The sequence below is a fragment of the Cherax quadricarinatus genome, unplaced genomic scaffold, assembly GCF_038502225.1.
Source record: "Cherax quadricarinatus isolate ZL_2023a unplaced genomic scaffold, ASM3850222v1 Contig342, whole genome shotgun sequence".
Lineage (NCBI taxonomy): Eukaryota > Metazoa > Arthropoda > Malacostraca > Decapoda > Parastacidae > Cherax > Cherax quadricarinatus.
In genome coordinates this window covers 55,908-81,263 of record NW_027195368.1, presented here as the reverse complement: position 1 = coordinate 81,263, position 25,356 = coordinate 55,908, and the positions used below count along the sequence as shown (strand labels likewise).

General features: G+C 40.1%; 1 protein-coding gene across 1 annotated transcript in view; it reads left to right on the top strand.

The window, feature by feature from the left end:
• LOC128706275 (zinc finger protein 84) overlaps positions 1-25,100 on the top strand; it is a 53,751-nt gene extending 28,651 nt beyond the window's left edge. Inside the window, 2 exon segments of the mRNA XM_070080359.1 lie at positions 21,723-23,529; positions 23,532-25,100. Of these exon segments, the coding sequence (XP_069936460.1) occupies positions 23,349-23,529; positions 23,532-24,793 (1,443 nt within the window). The 5' untranslated portion in view covers positions 21,723-23,348 and the 3' untranslated portion in view covers positions 24,794-25,100.
• The last annotated feature ends 256 nt before the right edge of the window (positions 25,101-25,356 follow it).

Sequence of the window (25,356 nt, the reverse complement as noted above, 5' to 3'; positions counted from 1 at the left end):
AAAAAAGGGCCCCATTAAGAAATGCCCCCAAACCAAAAAATTTAAACCCGACAAACCATATCTAAACCATATTTGGCGCCATCAATCTTGAATAGAATAAGGCATAAAAGGGAGAAGCAACTTATAAACCGTGGCAGGAGAGGTGCGCAGTTGTAGGTGGTGTCACATTTGTTTAGGGGAAGAGGTCATCCCCCAAAGGGGTTTGGGAAGTGAAGAATTTCCAAGATTTAAAATCCCAAGGTTGCAGTGTCTGACAGATTTTAAAAAAGGGTTCAGAGAACCACACGCCGTTTCTCCTTTTTATGGACTGATGAAGCCCCTGTGTGGTGAAATTTCAATGATACCCAAAAGTTTCACATTGTCTTATTTACAAATGTGGTTCCCCCGAAAGTTCATCTATAATACCACCAGTTACTCAAAAGTTTTATATTGTGCTGAGGATTGCCCCAACCTCTTCACACCACTTAAAATTAATATGCCTAAATTTCATTGTTTTAAATAGTACTAAATTGTAATACAGGAACCTTTTACTTCAGAGTGTCCAAACGATGAGTTTTTTTTAGATAATGAGCAGTCCCCGGGGCAATTTTTTTTCCTGACTTAAGCAACATTATGCCCAGCCCCCCCTCACTTCCCCCTTTAACCCAAAACCTGACACCCGCTTTTTTTCTATGATTTCATGCTTTAACCCTTTCAGGGCCAGGCCCAAATCTGGAGTCATGCACCATGTCCAAAAAAAAAAAAATTTGTTTTTTTTAGAAATCGTAGAGAATCTTTTTGTGAAGGAAAAAAAACAAAAAATACAAATTTGGTGGAAAATTGAAAATTTTTTCCCAATTTTGATTTAAAAATATTTACAATCGGGGATTTTGCGACTTTTACTCCCATTTTAGGCCAATTAATTTTTTCCAATCAACCAAATTCTTTGCTATTTCACTAGTATTATTTTATTCATCGATTGAGCAAAGAAATCGCCAAGTCAGCTGTTTCAACTACAAAAAAAAGGGGAAATTGGGAAATTTTGGGCCCTTTAAAAGGGTTTAAAATTTTCCAATTTTAAAAAAGGTCCAAAAAAACAATTTGGGATTCCCAATAAACTAACATTTTTCTGTTCATTAGTTATGTTTTGAGGCTTTTCAAATAAATTCCATTTTTATTTTTTTTTCACATAATGAATTTTATTCACACCAAAAATAAAGAATGTTATGCAATACTGTAATAATTGAAAATTATACCATATTTGTGAATGATATTAGACCCACCAGCTGACGTGTATTAGAGTGAGGTCGTTTGTTTACTTGAATATCGGGGAAAAATTTAACATTTCTGCTACTTTGAGCCTAGTTTGCCCTTTGTGCTAAACCAATCAAAATCATCTCTATTTTGAAAATTCCATTCATCAAAAGAGACCCAAAAAATCCAAACAACTTTAAAAACAAAGAGAAAAAAAACTGCAAAATTGCTGTTTTAATCAAAAAACATGATTTCAGTTTTTTTTCATTATCCAAAGGGGTTTCCCGGATCGTTTTTTTGGTCACATACCAATAGATTTTTTTCAAACACCCAAAATTTCCATAAGTTTTTCAGAGGAGCTGAGTTTAGATTACGGTTTGGACACTCACCGGCCAAAATCTATGGACGGGCCCCAAAAGGGTAATTCCCTGGGAAAACATTCTTCTTCTCAGTACTGCTCAGCAGGTAACAGTTCACTGAGTGGTGGCATCTTTTATAAAAAATAATAATAATAATAATAATAATAATAATAAAAAAAATAATTATTATTATTATTATTAGAATTATTATTAATTTAGGTAATTAGATTTTGATACATTGATAAGGCCCCCACCAGAGCAAAGGGTTCCCATGCTGGTGATGGGCTCTTTAGGGAATTGGGCTTTCCCAGTTTCTAAATTTTCCCTTTTGTTTGCCCTTATATGGACACGCCAGTGTTTTTGAATAGTGCATAAATTCAGCGCCTTCAAATATCGGGGAAAGGCTGGGGCCTAGGGGGAGAAATGGGTGTGGTCGGTGTGGGGAGAAAAAAATTGGGGCCCAGTGGCGATTGTTAAAAGCCATTTTATAGACCTTTGCACATGCCCGCAGAAGAAGCTCCCACTCCCGGAATTGGGAAACTTTTTTTCCCAGTGACAGTTCTAATACAGGTGGAAGTGCCAGAAGAAAATTTCAAGGTTTGGAGGTTTATGAAACTAATGACCATAATAACAGAAAAGGGGGAAAACCCCGACAACCCTCAGCCTTCCACCTCTGCCGGGGCCCCTTGTTCACATTCAGTTGTAATAGTTGGTAGAATTAGAAAATTTAAAAAGGGAAAAGGCCAATGTGACATTTTTTTTGGGACAATAAAATGTCACATTAGTGGCTTGTGTCCTTTTTTTCTTTACGTTCAGTTGTACCAAAACAAAGAGGAAAATTTTATTTTCCCAAATCCCTGACTAGATACTCCCGAACCTATTCCCTGGCGGACAGACAAGGTATCTGTCTGATGAACCATTCCATTAAAACGACAGGATGTACACCCTACTGAGTCATGAGAAAGCGACCTCTTTGCCCAAAAACTCCCAAATAATGCCCATCCGCAAGGACCCCCCTTTGGGTAGCTGCAAGAACTGTGTCAAAACTGTCAGTGGTAAAAAGGAAGAGGCACTTCCTTTTTAAATCACTTGACCAAGAAAAGGTTGGGGGGCCCCCACGTTGAGCCAAGATTGCTGAGAAGGTGCAGACCAGCTAGCAGCACCTTTTAAATCGGATCTTCAGCACTGCCTAGACAGTGTAAATGGCCCTCTGTGAAAAGAGGAAAAGCCTGTTCACAAAAAAAAGAGCAGAGCAGAAATCAGAACTACAGACGGCACCCTTCAATCACTGGCAAGCTCCTGAGACAATAATCAAGATAAATGACAGAGTTTTCTACACCCCTACCACTTTTGGGCCCAAATGGCTTCAGGAAAACCCCCCCCCTGATCTGTTGTTAAACCTCCACTAAGTGGCCCAGTCACGGATGAATCCAAAGTCAGCGTGTGGTAGCACTGAATTTCTGGTGCTTTCAGGGGGTGGCACCAGGGCCTCTTAGCAAAACTGCAAGCTCTGGGAATTGATTTACGCGGGCTCCCCAGTGATTACCTTCATGGTAGATCTCTAAGGGGGTTCTCAAAAACAGAATTAGTAAGACATCCTAAAAAGGGGTTCCACAAGGGAAAGCTGACCATTGTTAGAATGTCATTTTAAAGACCCTCATCTCAAAAGAATTGATGCAAAGCAGATGACTATAACTGACATTCACTTGTGCAAGAGAAGAAATGCCAGGTCTGTACATCAATCACCATCAGAGCATATGCATGGGGAAATAGATGGGGAACATTTGACCTGAGAAAACGAGATGATATGATCTCAGGCAAATGAGGTAATGTTTGGGGCAGTAAGGATGAATGGGGGAGGTTATTGGGAAGAAATTATATCCTTGGGGGAAATCTGAGCCCAAACTGACCATGAAACCATGTTTAAATCTTACAAAAAAGGCAACCAGGAAGCTTTTCAGCACTATATCTCCATCTGCTTGACACAGGGGTTTAGATTTTTTACAAGGGAAGGGGTGCTCACACCCGAGTATGCTCCACTTTCTTAGTTTGCCTGCCCCCCTTCATCTGGGGATGTTGACAGAGTAGAGAAAAAGCAAGATGTCTCATCTCTACCTGGGCTAATCCCGATAGATCTGCTTTCAGCAGAGCCTTTAAAACAGGAGGGATGTTGGCCTTATGTTATGTACAAGGTCAATATTGTCAAAATACCACAGTTTCATCCACTTCAAGGACAGCGTGAAGCAAGCTCAAAAGATAAAACCAGGGAAAAAATGAGGTTTTGTGAAAAATACCTTTAAACCAACAGGTAATTGATTCCACTAGAACTGAAAATACCCTGGGGATATTCAAACAATGAGGGAAATGATCAGAGACATAAGTTTCCAAAAATATTTACTTTGATCAAACATCGGGGGGTTCAAACTAGTATTAACTCAGGGATAGGAAACTACATGCAAAGTTAGAGACGGGGGTGTCAGTAAGTTTAATTTTAAGAATCATAGAATTAAATGGGAAAAATAAAACCCAAAAGCTATCAGACATGCTCTGGGAATTGGGCATGAGCACCTTTTAAAACCCCACCAGTGCCTAGAGAAGCTAAATACAGAAACATACAGTTTGTATGAAAATGTTTCATTGAGGAAACCCAGAGGGAAAATAGATATAAAAGAGAGAGCGAGGAGATGGGACAGAAGAAGAAAAATTTGGGTTTCTGAACTGCTTAAAAAAACAAATATGCTACAACAGAGGAAAGATAGACTTTGAGAGAGATCACTGAATTAGAGCAAAACTTAGGATGTCATATCAGAAGAAGTGCAAAGGGAACAAAAAGGGATACAGGGTATTTCAAGAAACCCAAAATATTTTTATTCCTACTCAGAATCCAAGCTTAGAACTACCTGTAGAATTGACCACTACTGAGAGGAGACTTATATATGACGATGAACAGAAATGAGGAAACTTAAAAAAACAGTATGAGTCAGTGTTCAGCAACCCACTAAACAGCAAGGTAGAAAATGCAGAAATTTTTCACCCAGAAGAAGGCCACAAGACCAACAACTGAATTGTACAAAAACCGTAGATTTTGAAAAAAAAAATGGAAAAAGTGCCCACTCACTCAGCACCTGGGCCAAATTTTGAATGCCCTATTTGTAAGAAGTAAAGTACCATAGCACTAGCCCCCAGTATTCTTTTTGGGGAAAAAGCTAGATGTAGGTGAAATACTGAGTCCTTAAAGAGTGCAGACATAGTCTTTGCACAAGGGAGGTAGTAGAGCAATTTGCTAAAAACCCTACCAGAGCCCAACCTTCACATCATAAAATCTTCAAAAAAGTGATGAGACGGAGGTTACAAATTTTATGGAGCAGTACAACCAACATAACCTGAACCAGCATGGTTTTAGAGCAGGGCGATAGTGTCTCTCCCGCTGCTGAATCATTATGACAGAATTAGGGGATGGGAAAATGACCAAAACACAGATGTATTTACACAGATTTTGCAAAGGATTTTTACAAATGCGATCATGAAGTGATAGCATACAAAATGAAGGCCATGGGCATTACGGGGAAGGTAGGCAGATGGATTTTCAGTTTCCTAACACAGAACACAAAACATAATACAGTGGACCCCCGGTATTCGATATTAATCTGTTCCTGAGAGCTCATCGAATACCGATAATATCGAAAACCGAATCAATTTTCCTCATAAGAAATAATGGAAATCAAATTAATCCGTGCAAGACTCCCAAAAGTTTAAAAAAAAAAAAATTTACTACATGAAATATTAAGTTTAATGCAATAGAATGATTACAATAACAATAAAATAATTGACACTTACCTTTAATGAAGATCTGGTGATGATTGATGGGATGGGAGGAGGGGAGAGGTGTTAGTGTTTAGAAGGGGAATCCCCTTCCATTAGGACTTGAGGTAGCAAGTCCTTTTCCGGGGTTACTTCCCTTCTTTTTAATGCCACTAGGACCAGCTTGAGAGTCACTGAACCTCTGTCGCACAACAAATCTGTCCATAGATCTGTGTACCTTGTGATCCTTTACGATTTGTCTAAAATGGGCCACAACATTGTCATTGTAATAGTCACCAGCACGGCTTGCAATAGCTGTGTTAGGGTGATTTTCATCCATAAAGGTTTGCACTTCAACCCACTGTGCACACATTTCCTTAATTTTTGAAGTAGACACAATGGATTCCACAACTGACATAGGCTTCTCAGGGTTAGCCCCAAACCCTTCAAAATCTTTCTTAATTTCCATACTAATTCTCACCCTTTTTACCACAGGGTTGGCACTAGAAGCTTTCTTGGGGCCCATGGTGACTTATTTTGCAGAAACAAGCACCAAACACAGTGATAATATGGATAATATGGAATGTACCGAATGTATCCTTAGATGCACGCACACTGGCTGGCTTGTAAACACTGGCACACATAGGGCAGTTCTGGCCACACATGGACAGGTCTCATACAAATCGTATCGAATACCGAGGAAAATTTTTTGCGATATAATGCATCAAATACCGGATTTATCAAATACCGATGCTATCGGTATTCAGTATTGAACAGGGTAAGATCCAGCATCAGCGAGGTCAAAAGCTCAGTGCCCCAAGGCACTGTCCTGGCACCTCTGCTGTTCCTCATCCTCATAGCAGACATAGACAAAAACACCTGGCACACATAAAAAGTCTGGGCTGAATGGTACTGCCCTTGATACTGGCCATGTAGTCACAAACTGTAAGGCTGGAGGTGATGTCCTAGTAGTCAGTAAATGTGGGGCTGATAGTGCTGTCCTGGGAGACAGTAATGGTGAAGCTGGAGGTGCTGTCCTAGGAGACAGTAATGGTGAAGCTGGAGGTGCTGTCCTGGGAGACAGAAATTGTGAAGCTGGAGATGCTGTCCTGGGAGACAGTAATGGTGAAGCTGGAGATTTTGTCCAGGTAGTCGGGAATTATACGCAGGAAGGAATACATATAAATGACCTCATAGGGGACAGGAGCCATAGTAGGGAAACAAGTGTAGTCAAAGATAAGATAAAACCAATATTGCAAACTAGAAATACCGCAGGAAATAGCAAACAAGAGGACTCCAATAGCAATAGTGAGGATAAATTACCAAAAACAACTGGTGGGAGCTCCATTGTTGGTGCTAGGGAGGATAGAAGTAAGACAGGGAAACATGCACCAACAGGGAATACAGTCACAGAAACCCAAGGCAAACGGAAACCAAGCCTGTGCACATACTATGCACTTGGTATCTGCTGGCATGGGAAATCTGGAAAAACAGATGGGACATGCAACTATGACCACCCTAGAAAATGCCATGCACATATGACAACAGGAAAATGCAAACTCCCTTCCTGTAAGCTTTTTCACCCTGAACTGTGTACCTCTTCAGTACAGGAAAGACTGTGCTATAACTTAAATTGCCAGGCATACCATCTAAAGGGGACAAAAAGATACAAAACATCCAGGCCATGGGAAAACCTGGGTAGCCACAGCCACTCAAGAGGGAGAGGTTTTTTAGTGCCAGGAAGGAAAAAAAACTGGCAGGAAATGGCAGAAATCGTACACCAAATCCAGTCATTCCTGGAGTGGAACCACAGTCGATGGCCTCCACTCCAAACCAACGGATACAGATACTAATGCCAGAAAAAAATCCCCCCCCAGTACCAACAATACCACCAGTCCGATAACATTCTTCTTTGCAAATATACAGGGTCTAAAGCCAGCAAGAAACAACAAAATACCTATCATCCGTGGACTGTTTGCAGAGGCAAAGGCAATGTTCGCGGCTTTCACTGAGACCCACATAAAGGATCACTTGGACAATGAAATATGGATCCCAGGTTACAACCTATACAAATGTGACAGAGTGAACAGGCAAAAGGGGGGAGTTGGCCTGTACATTGCAGAGTCACTTGTTTGCACAGAACTGCTTAATGCCTCAAATGATGTAGTGGAAGTTTTAGCAGTAAAGGTCGAGAACCAAAACCTAGTCATTGTGGTAGTCTACAAGCCTCCGGATGCAACATCCCAGCAATTCCAGGAACAGCTGTTAAAAATTGACCACTGTCTGGAAAATCTTCCAGCTCCTGCACCCAACATCTTGCTCCTGGGGGATTTCAACTTAAGGCACCTAAAATGGAGGAATATAGCAAATAATATTGTTGCAGTAATAACACCAGGAGGCAGCTCTGATGAAAACTCACACTCACACGAGCTTTTAAATCTCTGCACAAAATTCAATTTAAACCAGCAAATAATAGAGCCTACTAGATTGGAGAATACACTAGACCTCATCTTCACTAACAATGATGATCTGATAAGAAATGTCACCATATCAAAAACAATATACTCAGATCACAACATAATTGAGGTTCAGACATGTATGCGTGGAGCCCCAGACCGACAAAATGAGACTAGTCACGAGGGAGCATTCACCAAATTCAACTTCAATAACAAAAACATAAAGTGGGACCAAGTAAACCAAGTCCTAACCAATATAAGCTGGGAAGATATACTAAGCAACACAGACCCCAACTTATGCCTAGAACAGATTAACTCGGTGGCACTCGATGTATGCACAAGGCTTATTCCTCTAAGAAAAAGGAGGAGTAGATGTAAAATAGAAAGAGACAGGCGCTCCCTTTACAGGCGACGGAAAAGAATAACAGAGCGGCTAAAAGAGGTCAATATATCAGAAATGTGTAGGGAGACACTGGTCAGAGAAATAGCAAGCATCGAACTTAAGCTAAAAGAATCCTTTAGGAGTCAGGAATCGCGGGAAGAACTAAAAGCCATAAATGAAATCGAAAGAAACCCAAAGTATTTCTTCTCCTATGCCAAATCAAAATCGAGAACAACGTCCAGTATTGGGCCCCTACTTAAACAAGATGGGTCCTACACAGATGACAGCAAGGAAATGAGTGAGCTACTCAAGTCCCAATATGACTCAGTTTTTAGCAAGCCACTAACCAGACTGAGAGTCGAAGATCAAAATGAATTTTTTATGAGAGAGCCACAAAATTTGATTAACACAAGCCTATCCGATGTTATCCTGACGCCAAATGACTTCAAACAGGCGATAAATGACATGCCCATGCACTCTGCCCCAGGGCCAGACTCGTGGAACTCTGTGTTCATCAAGAACTGCAAGAAGCCCCTATCACGAGCCTTTTCCATCCTATGGAGAGGGAGCATGGACACGGGGGTCGTCCCTCAGTTACTAAAAACAACAGACATAGCCCCACTCCACAAAGGGGGCAGTAAAGCAACAGCAAAGAACTACAGACCAATAGCACTAACATCCCATATCATAAAAATCTTTGAAAGGGTCCTAAGAAGCAAGATCACCACCCATCTAGAAACCCATCAGTTACACAACCCAGGGCAACATGGGTTTAGAACAGGTCGCTCCTGTCTGTCTCAACTATTGGATCACTACGACAAGGTCCTAAATGCACTAGAAGACAAAAAAAATGCAGATGTAATATATACAGACTTTGCAAAAGCCTTCGACAAGTGTGACCATGGCGTAATAGCACACAAAATGCGTGCTAAAGGAATAACAGGAAAAGTCGGTCAATGGATCTATAATTTCCTCACTAACAGAACACAGAGAGTAGTCGTCAACAGAGTAAAGTCCGAAGCAGCTACGGTGAAAAGCTCTGTTCCACAAGGCACAGTACTAGCTCCCATCTTGTTCCTCATCCTCATATCCGACATAGACAAGGATGTCAGCCACAGCACCGTGTCTTCCTTTGCAGATGACACCCGAATCTGCATGACAGTGTCTTCCATTGCAGACACTGCAAGGCTCCAGGCGGACATCAACCAAATCTTTCAGTGGGCTGCAGAAAACAATATGAAGTTCAACGATGAGAAATTTCAATTACTCAGATATGGTAAACATGAGGAAATTAAATCTTCATCAGAGTACAAAACAAATTCTGGCCACAAAATAAAGCGAAACACCAACGTCAAAGACCTGGGAGTGATTATGTCGGAGGATCTCACCTTCATGGACCATAACATTGTATCAATCGCATCTGCTAGAAAAATGACAGGATGGATAATGAGAACCTTCAAAACTAGGGAGGCCAAGCCCATGATGACACTCTTCAGGTCACTTGTTCTATCTAGGCTGGAATATTGCTGCACTCTAACAGCACCTTTCAAGGCAGGTGAAATTGCCGACCTAGAAAATGTACAGAGAACTTTCACGGCGCGCATAACGGAGATAAAACACCTCAATTACTGGGAGTGCTTGAGGTTCCTAAACCTGTATTCCCTGGAATGCAGGAGGGAGAGATACATGATTATATACACCTGGAAAATCCTAGAGGGACTAGTACCGAACTTGCACACGAAAATCACTCACTATGAAAGCAAAAGACTTGGCAGACGATGCACCATCCCCCCAATGAAAAGCAGGGGTGTCACTAGCACGTTAAGAGACCATACAATAAGTGTCAGGGGCCCGAGACTGTTCAACTGCCTCCCAGCACACATAAGGGGGATTACCAACAGACCCCTGGCAGTCTTCAAGCTGGCACTGGACAAGCACCTAAAGTCAGTTCCTGATCAGCCGGGCTGTGGCTCGTACGTTGGTTTGCGTGCAGCCAGCAGCAACAGCCTGGTTGATCAGGCTCTGATCCACCAGGAGGCCTGGTCACAGACCGGGCTGCGGGGGCGTTGACCCCCGAAACTCTCTCCAGGTAAACTCCAGGTAAACACTTTTGTATCATCATTTGCAGATGACACTAAAACAAGCATGAAAGTCAGTACAGTAGAGGACACTGAAAAAGTACAGGAAGACATAAACAGGGTTTTCCAGTGGCAGTGGAAAACAACATGACATTCCATGGTGATAAGTTCCAGCTGCTTTGGTATGGAAAGAATGAAGAACTCAAAAGGAGCACACCTCTTCAAGGGGGGCTCCTTGGCATGGTGAAGAGGCCATTGGTCTGAGGAATTAGACTTGTTGGTCTCCTTCCTCAGACCGAACCTAATTACCCCTCAATCCCCTCTTCCCTATCCCATCCTCCCCTTTTTCCTTTCCTCCTCCTCCTCCCCCACCCCTCCCTTTTGCCCTTCCTCTTTTTTGCCTTTGGGATTTTTTCCACAGGCACACTGGTTCCTAGGTAGGGGAAAGGGTACCGGGGTCCATCCCACTCTGTTGAGGTTCTTGGCGGTGGCATAGTTTGCTGTGGAATCTGGATCACCTGGGGATGTCCCGATCCCTCTCCAGTATCCCGGAGGGCTGCTTTGTGTGTCTTTTGGGCGATGGGTGTATCTCTGGAAGCCACCTTTTGGATTCTGGGGGTGGTGGCCGAAGGAGGTATGCTGTGTGGCGGATATCCGACCACCCTCTCTTTTGTCCACAGAGGTAGCTCGGCAGATGTGAGGTTGCTATCCCGGATTGCTGGTTTACTGGCATGAAGGGTAAGGTATGGCACGGGTTCCATGCTGCTTCTGCGCTACTTGCGGTGCTGAGGTCCTCTTGGGTGTGGAGGGAGATTTCTGGCCCTTTCATTCTTCCTAGGAACGTTCCCTCCCTGGTCCCCCCTTTTTTTATTCTTTTTTTTTTTTTTATTTTTTTTTTTTATTACAAAACAAAAAGAAAGAAGTAACCTTACCATGGAATTCCCAATCCATGACCCTGCTACCCCTGGGCCCCTTCTTGTTACCGCACCCCGTTCTGACCTCGCCTCATCTTTTGACCACTCTTCGGACACTCCTAAGGCCCCTGTACCTCTTGCTGGTGCTGTTTTGTCACCCGCTTCAGGTGCCGGGGTTTCGACTGACTCCTTCAATTTGTCTGACCTCCGTTCTCCTTTGACTATGCTTCCGGCCTCTCTCTCTACAATGCGGCAATTTTCAAATCACCAGCCTGTCCCACGTCGGACCAACTCTGGTCCCACACCTAAACGCCAATGACAATTGCCCAATGATACTTCTTTGCCACCTTCTCGTTCTATTCAGAAAAGACCGACACATTGTACTCTCCCTTTACATGTAGAAATTAGCCATACAGATTGCAAAAAGGACTTGGGGGCTATGGTGAGCAGCAATCTTAAACCAAGACAGCAGTGCCTAAGCGTACGTAATAAGGCAAATAGATTACTAGGATTTATATCAAGAAGTGTAAGCAACAGAAGTCCAGAGGTCATACTGCAGCTTTATACATCAATAGTAAGGCCTCACCTAGATTATGCAGCTCAATTCTGGTCTCCATAATACAGAATGGACATAAATTCGTTAGAAAACATTCAGCGTAGAATGACTAAATTAATACATAGCATTAGAAATTTTCCTTATGAAGAAAGATTGAAGACTCTTAAGTTACATTCACTTGTTAGACGAAGAATGAGGGGAGACCTGATTGAAGTGTATAAGTGGAAGATAGGTATTAATAAAGGGGATATAAATAAGGTCTTGAGGATATCTCTCCAAGAGAGAACCCGCAGTAATGGATTTAAATTAGATAAGTTTAGATTTAGAAAGGACATAGGAAAGTATTGGTTTGGAAACATGGTAGTTGATGAGTGGAACAGTCTACCTAGTTGGGTTATTGAGGCTAGGACTTTGGGTAATTTCAAATTTCAGTTGGATAAGTACATGAGTGGGAGGGGTTGGATTTGAGTGGGACTTGCACCTCAGAGCTTATTTCTTGGGTAGCATTGAAAATTGGGTTGGGCAAATGTTTTGTTAGTGAGATGAATTGTAAAGGCCTAGTATGGGCCAACAGGCCTGCTGCAGTGTTCCTCATTTCTTATGTTCTTATGTTCTTTAATCCAACCCCTCCCACTCATGTACTTATCCAACCTAAATTTGAAACTACCCAAAGTCCTAGCCTCAATAACCCTACTAGGTAGACTGTTCCACTCATCAACTACCCTATTTCCAAACCAATACTTTCCTATGTCCTTTCTAAATCTAAACTTATCTAATTTAAATCCATTACTGCGGGTTCTCTCTTGGAGAGATATCCTCAAGACCTTATTAATATCCCCTTTATTAATACCTATCTTCCACTTATACACTTCGATCAGGTCTCCCTTCATTCTTTGTCTAACAAGTGAATGTAACTTGAGAGTCTTCAATCTTTCTTCATAGGGAAGATTTCTAATGCTATGTATTAATTTAGTCATCCTATGCTGAATGTTTTCTAATGAATTAATGTCCATTCTGTAATATGGAGACCAGAATTGAGCTGCATAATCTAGGTGAGGCCTTACTAACCCTTTGAGGGTCGACAGGCCCTCTCCGAAACTCGTTCTCAGGGTCGGCCAAATTTAAAAAAAAAAAAAAATTATTTTCTCTTATGAAAAGATAGAGAATCTTTTCCCGATCATAAAGACACCAAAAGTTTGAAATTTGATAGAAAACTTACAGAAATATGCTCTCGCAAAGTTAGCGGTCTCGGCGATGTTTACGCATCGGCGATTTTGCCCACTTTGAGCCCCATTTTCGACCAATTTCACTGTACTAGTCGACAAAAAACATGAATATTTCGCTAGAACTCCATTTTGTCTATCGAATGGGTGCAAGAAACCACCTATTTATAAATTCAACTATCCAGTACAGTGGTCAGAATTTAGCAATTTTGACAATTTCACACAAATTTCAAAAGATGCCAATTTCTGAATAGGGTCCAGAATAAACAAGAAAGACATTCCTGGCACTAAAATGACATTTCCTCTAGTCATTAGTCACGTCTCAAGGGCCCTCTTATATTCTTTTGCTTTCCACTTTGAATTTTTATTCTCACAAAAAATATAAGATTTACTGTTATGCAGACTACTGCATTAGTGTAAAAAATGGTATAAATATTATTGGTGCACTTGTAAAAGAATATTAGACTCACCAGTTGATGTGTATTGCACGCTTGGCACGATTTGTTTACTTTTGAAGTTTGGTAAAAATCGAACATTTCTGCTACTTTGAGCTCAATTTCAAGGCACCTTTCATTGTAAAACCAGTCAAAATCATCTCAATTTCTGTAATATGTCTTCCATTCTATAAAATGAGACCAAGAAAACTAGAATACAACAATAAATACCATATGAAAATACACTGCAAAGTCGCTGATTTATTAAAAAAAAATGGTCAAAGTTTTTTTTTTCTCATTATGCACTGTGTGCTGCAGGATTTTTTTTAGACTGTGCACACTGACCACATAGACCCATTCTTTCATATGAAGGCCTACCAGCTTTCTCCCACTAGATTTGAGGCCGCTAGAATTTATGAGTACTAGTACGTCAAAAACCCCTACGCGTAAAACGTACTAGTACGACCAAAACCCTCAAAGGGCTAATGATGTATAAAGCTGCAGTATGACCTCTGGACTTCTGTTGCTTACACTTCTTGATATAAATCCCAGTAATCTATTTGCCTTATTGCATACGCTTAGGCATTGCTGTCTTGGTTTAAGGTTGCTGCTCACCATAACCCCCAAGTCCTTTTCGCAATCTGTATGGCTAAGTTCTACGTCATTTAACTTGTTAAATTAGACACATATGCAACTCTTGTTTCTCCTTTGTATGGACTGATGAAGCCACTGTGTGGCAAAACGTTTCCTCAATAAAGATACCCAAGAGTTGCACATGTGTCTAATTTATCAATATGTCGGTTCTGTGTACCATTCATCCACAATCATTTAACTTATAAGTGCTAGGGTTATGGACACTCCCGAGCTTCAGAACCTTGCATTTATCTACATTGAACTGCATCTGCCACTTTTCTGACCAATAATAGAGTTTGTTTAAATCCTCCTGAAGTTTCCTAACATCTACGTTTGAATCAATTATCCTACCTATCTTTGTGTCATCGGCGAATTTGCTCATATCACTAGTAATTCCCTCATCAAGATCATTGATATATATTATAAACAACAACGGGCCCAAGACTGATCCCTGTGGAACGCCACATGTTACAGATCCCCACTCAGATTTAACCCCATTTATGGACACACTCTGCTTCCTGTCTGTGAGCCATGACTCGATACATGAGAGCACTTTTCCCCCAATGCCATGAGCTGCCACTTTCTTTAACAGTCTTTGGTGCAGAACTCTATCAAAAGTCTTAGTAAAATCTAAGTAAATAATATCAAATTCTTTATTGTGGTCAACAGCCTCAAAAGCTTTACTGAAGAAAGTTAATAATCATAGAAGAAAGTTAATAATCATTGAGGTTCAAACTAGTATTAGCTCAGGGATAGGAAACTGCATTGCTAAAGTCAGAGACGGGATGTTCAGTAAGTTTAATTTTAACAATCAAAGAATTAACTGGGAAAAATAAACCAAGAGCTATCAGACATACCCTGGGAATCAGACATGAGCGCCTTAAATCCCCACCAGTGCCTAGAGAAGCTGAATACAGAAGCATACAAAGTATGTATGAAACATGTGCCATTGAGGAAACCCAGAGGATGATCAGATATAGAGAGAGAGTGTAGGAGATGGTACAGAAGAAGAAAATGGGTTACTGAACTGCTTAAAAACACAAATATGCTACAACAGAGGAAAGATAGACTTAGCAGAGAGATCACTGAATTAGAGCAAAAACTTAGGATGTTATACCTCACGGAAGAAGTACAAAGGGAACAAAAGGCCGTACAGGATATTGCAAGAAACCAAAAATATTTCTATTCCTATGCAAAATCCAAGCTAAGAACTACCTGTAGAATTAGACCACCACTACTGAGAGGAGACTCGTATACTGGCGATGAACAGGAAATGAGTGAAATCCTAAAAGAACAGTATGAGTCAGTGTTCAGCAACCCACTAAATGAAAGCAAGGTAGAAAATGCAGAAATATTTTTCACTCCAGAAGAAAGCCGCACAGACCAACTAACTGACATAAGTACAAATCTCTTAGATTTTGAGAAAGAAATGGAAAACATACCCACTCACTCAGCACCTGGACCAAATTCGTGGAATGCTCTATTTATAAAGAAGTGCAAAGTACCACTAGCACTAGTCCTCAGTATTCTTTGGAGAAAATGCTTTGATCTAGATGAAATACTGGAGGCCTTAAAGAGTGCAGACATAGATAGCTCCTTTGCACAAGGGAGGTAGTAGAGCACTAACTAAAAATTACAGACCAGTAGCCCAAACCTCTCACATCATAAAAATCTTTGAAAGAGTGATGAGACAGCAGGTTACAAGTTTCATGGAGCAGCACAACCAGCATTACCTGAACCAGCATGGTTTTAGAGCAGGACGATCATGCCTGTCACAGCTGCTGAACCATTATGACAGAATTATGGAGGCACTGGAAGACAACCAAAACGCAGATGTGATTTACACAGATTTTGCAAAGGCGTTTGACAAATGTGATCATGGAGTGATAGTGCACAAAATGAAGGCCATGGGCATTATTGAGAAGGTAGGCAGATGGATTTTCGGTTTCCTAACACACAGAACACAAAAAGTAGTAGTGAAGCGGGCAAGATCCAGCATCAGCGAGGTCAAAAGCTCAGTGCCCCATGGCACTGTTCTGGCACCTCTGCTGTTCCTCATCCTCATAGCAGACATAGACAAAATCACCCGGCACACTTTTGTATCATCATTTGCAGATGACACTAAAATAAGCATGAAAGTCAGTATGATAGAGGACACTGAAAAAGTACAGGAAGACATAAACAGCATTTTCCAGTGGGCAGTGAAAAACAACATGACGTTCAATGATGATAAGTTCCAGCTGCTTAGGTGTGGAAAGAATGAAGAACTCAAAAGGAGCACTATATACAAAACTCAAGAGGGTCACCAAATAGAACGTAAGGAACACGTAAAAGACCTCGGAATAATTATGTCAGCCGACCTTTCTTTTGAAGACCATAAGAAAACAAAGATCACGACAGCCAGGAAGATGACTGGGTGGGAATTGAGAACTTTCAAAAGAAGGGAAATACAGTGGACCCTCGCATAGCAATATTAATCCGTTCCTGAGAGCTCAGTGTTATGCGAAATTATTGTTATGCGAATTAATTTTCCCTATAAGAAATAATGGAAATCAAATTAATCCAATCCTGACACCCAAAAGTATGAAAAAAATTTTTTTTACCAAATGAAATATTAATTTTAACACTCACAAACTGAAGAAGACATGCCCAGTTACATGACACTTACCTTTATTGAAGATCTGGTGATGATTGATGGGATGGGAGGAAGGGAGACTGTTGATCTTCTTAGTGTTTAGAAGGGGAATCCCCTTCCATTAAGACTTGAGGTGTGAAGTCCTTTTCCGGGGTTACTTCCCTTCATTTAATGCCACTAGGACCAGCTTCAGAGTCACTGGACTTCTGTCGCACAATATATCTGTCCATAGAGGTCTGTACCTCTCGTTCCTTTATGACTTTCCTAAAGTGGTTCACAACATTGTCAGTGTAATAGTCACCAGCATGGCTTGCAACAGCTGTCTGAGGGTGATTTTTATCCATGAAGGTTTGCACTTTAAGCCACATTGCACAGATTTCCTTAATCTTTGAAGTTGGCAACTTCTTCAATTTCTCTCTCCCCTCCTCCGATGCAGTTTCCTCAGGTGTGGCCTCATGCTGATGAAGATGATCTAGCAGCTCATCAGTGGTTAGTTCTTCTTTCCCTCCTCCACCAACTCTTCCACATCATCCCCACTAACCTCCAACCCCAAGGACTTTCCCAATGCCACAATGGATTCCTCAACTGCCATAGGATTCCCAGGGTTAGCCTCAAACCTTTCAAAATCCCTTTGGTCTACACATTCTGGCCACAGTTTCTTCCAAGCAGAGTTCAAGGTCTTCTTAGTCACTCCCTCCCAAGCCTTACCTATAAGGTTTACACAATTGAGGATATTAAAGTGCTCTCTCCAAAACTCTCTTAGAGTCAATTGAGTTTCTGAGGTCACTACAAAGCACCTTTCAAACAGAGCTTTTGTGTACAGTTTTTTGAAATGCAATAACCTGCTGGTCCATGGGCTGCAGGAGAGGAGTGGTATTAGGAGGCAAAAACTTGACCTTAATGAAGCTCATGTCCCCACAGAGTCGCTCTGCCAAGTCTGTAGGATGACCAGGGGCATTGTCTAACACCAGGAGGCACTTAAGATCTAATTTCTTTTCAGTTAAGTAATTTTTCACATTGGGGGCAAATGCTTGGTGTAACCAGTCATAGAAAAAGTCCCTAGTGACCCATGCCTTACTGTTTGCCCTCCACAGCACACACAAATTAGCCTTGAGGATATTTTGCCTGAACGCTCTGGGAGTTTCAGAGTGATACACTAATAAAGGCTTCACTTTGCAATCACCACTAGCATTGGCACACATTAACAGAGTAAGCCTGTCTTTCATAGGCTTATGTCCTGGGAGTGCCTTTTCCTCCTCAGTAATGTAGGTCCTGCTTGGCATTTTCTTCCAAAACAGGCCTGTTTTGTCACAATTAAACACTTGTTCAGGTTTCAGTCCTTCACTGTCTATGTACTCCTTGAATTCCTGCACATATTTTTCAGCTGCTTTGTGGTGCGAACTGGCAGCCTCACCATGCCTTATCACACTATGTATGCCACTATGCTTCTTAAATCTCTCAAACCACCCTTTGCTGGCCTTAAATTCACTCACATCATCTCTAGTTGCAGGCATTTTTCTAATTAAATCCTGATGCAACTTCCTAGCCTTTTCACTTATGATCGCTTGAGAGATGCTATCTCCTGCTATTTGTTTTTCGTTTATCCACACCAATAAGAGTCTCTCAACATCTTCTATCACTTGCGATCTCTGTTTTGAAAACACGGTTGAACCTTTGGCAAGAGCAGCTTCCTTGATTGCCGTTTTCTTGGACACAATAGTAGCGATGGTTGATTGGGGTTTACTATACAACCTGGCCAGCTCGGAGACACGTACTCCACTTTCATACTTAGCAATGATCTCTTTCTTCATCTCTATAGTAATTCTCACCCTTATTCCTGTAGGGTTGGCACTAGAAGCTTTCTTGGGGCCCATGGTTACTTATTTTGCAGATGAAATCACCAAAAAAGCTGTAATAATACAAAATGTTCCGATTGTATGCTTGGATGTTACCGCAGAGGCTGGCTTGTAAATAGTGCCACTGGTGGAACATGTGAGGCTGGCTCAGGCTGCACATTAGACGCGTCTCGGACGAATAGCGCTGAGCGTGTTTTTTAGCGGTTTGCGAGGCAAAATTTTAGCGATAAAATGTATCGGTATGAGGATTTAACGTTATGTGATGCCAACGGTATGCGGGGGTCCACTGTAATGCCGATGGTGACACTCTTCAAATTGCTAGTGCTCCCTCACTTAGAATATTGCTCAGTGCTGACGGCCCCGTTCAGGGCAGGAGAAATATCAGAACTGGAATGAATACAGAGATGGTTTACGGCTCACATTGAGCCAGTGAAACACCTAAACTACTGGGAATGCCTGCAAGTTTTGAACATGTACTCATTGAAACAAAAGAGAGAGAGGTACATGATAATATATACCTGGAAGGTACTCGAGGGCTTGGTCCCAAATCTGCACACTGTTATAACAACATACTGGAGTGAGAGATATGGGAGGAAGTGTAAAATAAATCCAGTGAGGAGCAGGGGTGCGGTGGGGACAATAAGGGAATACTGTATCAACATCCGGGTTCCCAGACTTCTCAACATCTTACCAGAAGATATTGGAAACACTGCTGGAACAAGTGTTGAAGCCTTCAAGAGGAAAGTAGACAAGTATCTTCACCAGATGCTACATCAACCAGGCTGTGATGGATATGTAGGGCACCGGGCCTCCAGCAGCAACAGCCTGGTTGACCAGGCAAGCACCAGACGAGCCAGACCCATGGCCGGGCTCAGAGAATAGATATGCCCTCGAAATTCTTTAAAGGTAAATCAAAGGTATATAGACAGTGACTGACTAAAAGTCCTCACATAAACTAACTTCTTGACCAACCTGGCAATCAGAACAGCTTGCTTGAACAATAAAACGACTGATAAGCCGAACATGCAATCTCAGTATGTCGAAAATCACTAAGTCTAGGCAATGTTCTGTGAACAGAGTTACACAGAACCAACAACAAGAAAGTGACAGAGACGATCTTCCAACAACAGTGCACAGGGTAGAGGAGTAGAGGGACCTCTTGCTAGAAGGACGCCCATCCGACAAGAGACTGAGCAACCCAGACAGACTACTCCATGATTCTCCGTGGACTGCTGCTGCCTAGCAACACACAAGCCGTCAGCGTAACGAGTGAAGAGAAAACACAGTAGTTAGACAATACTGTCAGCTGCTTAACACTCGAACTATGAGCACTTAATAATATACAAATATTATATCCTACCTAATAAATATAACTAAGTAAAATAATAATACAGTGGAACCCCGGTTAACGATTTTAATCCATGCAAGAGGGATAATTGTTATGCGAAATAATCGTTATGCGAATGAATTTTCCCCATAAGAAATAATGGAAATAAAATTAATCCGTGCAAGACGCCCAAAAGTATGAAAAAAAATTTTTTTTACCACATGAAATGTTAATTTTAATACACACAAACTGAAAAAGGCATGCACAATTACATGACACTTACTTTTATTGAAGATCTGGTGATGATTGATGGGATGGGAGGAGGGGAGAGCATTATCTTCTTACTGTTTAGAAGGGGAATCCCCTTCCATTACGACTTGAGGTAGCAAGTCCTTTTCCGGGGTTACTTCCCTTCTTCTTTTAATGCCACTAGGACCAGCTTGAGAGTCACTGGACCTCTGTCGCACAACAAATCTGTCCATAGAGCTCTGTACCTCCCGTTCCTTTACGATTTGTCTAAAATGGGCCACAACATTGTCATTGAAATAGTCACCAGCACGGCTTGCAACAGCTGTGTCAGGGTGATTTTCATCTATAAAGGTTTGCAGTTCAACCCACTGTGCACACATTTCCTTAATCTTTGAAGTAGGCACAATGGATTCCACAACTGGCATAGGCTTCTCAGGGTTAGCCCCAAACCCTTCAAAATCTTTCTTAATTTCCATACTAATTCTCACCCTTTTTACCACAGGGTTGGCACTAGAAGCTTTCTTGGGGCCCATGGTCACTTATTTTCCAGAAACAGCACCGAAAACACTGTAATAATACGAAATATTCCGAGTGTATGCTTGGATGTTACCGCGGAGGCTGGCTGGTAAACAATGCCACCGGCGGAACATGTGAGCGCGTCTCGGAAGAAAATCGGTAAGCGGGTTTTTAAGCGGTATGTGAGGCAAAATTTTTGCAATTAAAGTAAGCGGTATGCGAAATAATCGCTATGTGATGCCATCGTTATGCGGGGGTCCACTGTATAAAGCAATATATTTATGATTTAGGTATTATCACAAATATAAGCAATATAAAATTATATGAACAGGTAATATACATTATATACATTGTGATCCATTCAGGGGTTGCAGTAATATGTTTCCTCACCATCACTACTCGAATAATCGTCAAGAGCAATAAAATCACAATCCACGTCACTGTCATCATCATTACTGAAGTCAGAGGCCCGGCCACGTGAAAATAATAGTTTTCTCTTGGGATGAGATACAACTGACCGTGACTGAGGAGTGCTCACATCAGAGGTAGAAGGTTCAGGATCGCCAAGGTTTTCTGCACTATTATCGATATCCTGGTCATTCCTTTCGGTCACTAACTGATCAAAGCCAAAGAATTCGTCTTCATTTCCACTTTCATCGGAGTCAGAACTATCAGATAGGAAGAGGAGAGTCCCAATTTTCATTGGAGTGAGAGCTGCCTTGCGGCGAGGCATGGTGAACAAAGGTAACTGAGCCGGCGTTCCCACAATGCTATGCGGGAGCCTAGAATTTTTGTTTATGGCGCACACACACTACGCAGACCCGTTCTCTCACATGTAGGCCTACCAGCGTTTTCGCGCTAAATTTGATGCTGCTAGAATTTTGGCGTAGATCTACGGTTTGGACCCTGAACGTAAACCCATAGATCTATGGCACAGACCCTGAAAGGCTTAAGTGACAATTTTACTTAGTGAAGCATATGACAATAGAGAAAAAAATCTTTTTTAGTTGAGTATGTTATAATGGTAATTGTGGAATATTGTACTATACTGACTCATGTTTCTATTGCAGACGTATTTTGTGGAAAACTGCCAGGTTGTGTCTTTCCAGACACTATATCTTCAGTACTTCAAGAAGTACCAGTGTAAGTGTCTTGAACAACAACTGATGTTGCAGAAGTATTTTGTGGAAGAATACCAGGTTGTGTCTTGCCAGAGACTATATCTTCAGTACTTCAAGGAAGGCAACAGCTGTTCTTCTTGTGAATTTTTAACTAGCTATTACTAATTAAACAATTTTGCTTTTGATATTGGGAATTCTATCTAAAAATGCATGGCAGTTAATTCTTTGAGGGTTCGTTTTGTAGTTCTATGATTTTTAAGCTGTAGTACTACATCATGAGCTCAGCTTACTCAGATAAGCTGTGAGCAGTAAATTTGGGCCTAAATATGAGAGAATGCATCGATGTGGTAAGTGTGCACCATATAAAAGAAATCCTACAGCAGGCAGTGCATGAGGAAAAAACAAAGTGCAACTGTGTTTTTGGATTAAGACAGCAAATTTTTGGTGTATTTTCATGTTTTTATAGTAGCATTCACTGTTTCTTGATCTAATTTGATAGAATAGAAGATGTATTACAGAAACGACTTTGATGGATTTTAGTACTGAAAATAGCTTGAAATTGAGTTCAGAGTAATAGAAATGTTCTATTTTTGCTGATATTAGAGGGTAAATAATCACATCATTCGTCCAGTGCACGTCAGCTGGTGGGTTTAATGTGTGCTACTGAATGCACTGATATTATTTATACAATTATTACAATATTGCATAGCAATAACTTTTCTATTTTTTGGTGTGCATAAAAATAATTTGTGAATAAAAATCAAAATGAAATTCATCTGCAAAGCCTGCAAATGTAACTAAAAAAATAGTAGAAATGATAGTTTAGTGCCAGGTTGCCTGCATTGATTTTTCTGGACCATATTTTGATATTGGAATATTTTGAATTTTGTGTGAAATTGGCCATATTTCCAATATCCAGTCACTTTATTAAGAAGTTGAAATAGTTAAATTGGTCAATTTTATGTGCTTAGTAGACAATATGGAACATATACTAGTGAAATAGCTAAGAATTTGGTCTAATGGAACTATGTAATTGGCCAAAAACAGGACTCAAAGTGGGCAAAATTGCCAGTGCATAAATATTTCTGACACGGCAAAATTTGCAGGAGTATAACTTCATCATTTCTTTATAAAATTATGTACTCTTTATTTTAAAACATTCAGAAAAAGATTCTCTATGATTTCCTAAGAAAAAAATAATATTTTTTAGACCCTGTGGAGAATTTTCAGATTGGGGGTCTGATCCCTCAAAGGGTCAATAAAAGAAGATAGAAAAATTTGTTTAAACACAAGAGCAAATAATAATAATAATGTTGAGTGTATCTGCAGTGTTCTAGTACATATATTAATGTTTTAACACAACAAAAATTATGATAGTGTTTTAACAAACAATATGAACTTTATTAGTGCTCATTAGTAGGAAAAGTTTTGCCTAAGTAAATCTTAACATGGGAATATGTTCATAAGGAAAACCATGTGCTCAGTGTCCAAAATAGTTAAAAAAATCATGAAATAGACATGTGAGTACATAAGGAAGATTGATTTTACAACTGTTGTATGACTAAAATATTTTAAATGAAATACTTTCATTTAAAAAATATGGAAAAACATATAGAACACAAACCACATGAATGTTCAGAGTGTCTGAAATGTTTTAGTAGAAAAAGCCATCTTGTGGTACACATGAAAGTACATACAGGAGATAAACCATACCAATGCACAGTGTGTTTGAAATGTTTTACTGAAAAATGCAATTTGTGAGACACATGGAAGTACATGCAGGAGACAAATTATATCAATGTTCTGAGTGTCTGAAATGTTTTAGTGGAAAAAACTATCTTGTGGTACACATGAGAGTACATAAAGGAGATAAACCATATCAATGTGCAGAGTGTTTGAAATGTTTTAGTATAAAAAGTAATCTTGTGACACACATGAGAGTACATACAGGAGATAAACCATATGAATGTTCTGAGTGTCTGAAATGTTTTAGTCTAAAAAGCAGTCTTGTGAGACATATGAGAGTACATACAGGAGATAAACCATATGAATGTTCTGAGTGTCTGAAATGTTTTAGTCTAAAAAGCAATCTTGTGAGACATATGAGAGTACATACAGGAGATAAACCATATGAATGTTCTGAGTGTCTGAAATGTTTTAATAAAAAAAGCTATCTTGTGATACATATGAGAGTACATACAGGAGATAAACCATATGAATGTTCTGAGTGTCTGAAATGTTTTAGTGGAAAAAGCAATCTTGTGAGACATATGAGAGTACATACAGGAGATAAACCATATAAATGTTCTGAGTGTCTGAAATGTTTTAATAAAAAAAGCTATCTTGTGATGCATATGAGAGTACATACAGGAGATAAACCATACCAATGTTCTGAGTGTCTGAAATGTTTTAATCAAAAAAGCCATCTTGTGAGACATATAAGAGTACATACAGGAGATAAACCATATGAATGTTCTGAGTGTCTGAAATGTTTTAGTGCAAAAAGCAGTCTTGTGATACATATGAGAGTACATACAGGAGATAAACCATATGAATGTTCTGAGTGTCTGAAATGTTTTAGTGAAAAAGGCGGTCTTGTGAGACATATGAGAGTACATACAAGAGATAAACAATATGAATGTTCTGAGTGTCTGAAATGTTTTAGTGAAAAAGGCGGTCTTGTGAGACATATGAGAGTACATACAGGAGATAAACAATATGAATGTTCTGAGTGTCTGAAATGTTTTAGTGCAAAAAGCAGTCTTGTGAGACATATGAGAGTACATACAGGAGATAAACCATATAAATGTTCAGAGTGTCTGAAATGTTTTAGTGAAAAAGGCAGTCTTGTGAGACATATGAGAGTACATACAGGAGATAAACCATATAAATGTTCAGAGTGTCTGAAATGTTTTAGTGAAAAAGGCAGTCTTGTGAGACATATGAGAGTGCATACAGGAGATAAACCATATCAATGTTCTGAGTGTCTGAAATCTTTTAATAAAAAATCAGACTTGTGAGACATACAAGAGTACATTCAAGAGATAGAACATGTTAGTGTTTAATGTTTAAGAAATATTTTAGTTATAAACTCATCAGAATATATAAAAGAGATATACCATAACAGTTGAGAGTGAAATATGTTAATGAAATGTCAGTCATATAAATCATATAAGTTCATAGAGGAGATAAGTTGTATTAATGTTCAGAATATCTTATATATTTAAAAAAGAAAGAGCAGTCGTGTGTACTCATGAGAGCTAATATACAGTACAAACAATTCATATATATATGGAAAATACTGTATCATGTGCCATTGTACCATATTGTACCATATGGCACCATTGTACCATATGGTACCATTGTATTCAACACAATAACCGCACTAATATTTTCATCATTTTGTTTACAATAAACTTGTAAACAAGTTTTGTAAGCAATATAATGATAAACAAATTAGTGCAGTTATTGTGTTAAATACAATGAGTGTACACTTATACAATATACATTATATTTTCCCCAAAATAAGTGTAGAAAATTAACCTAGTGTTTTGGTGGACAAAGATTAAGGTGTTCATAATCC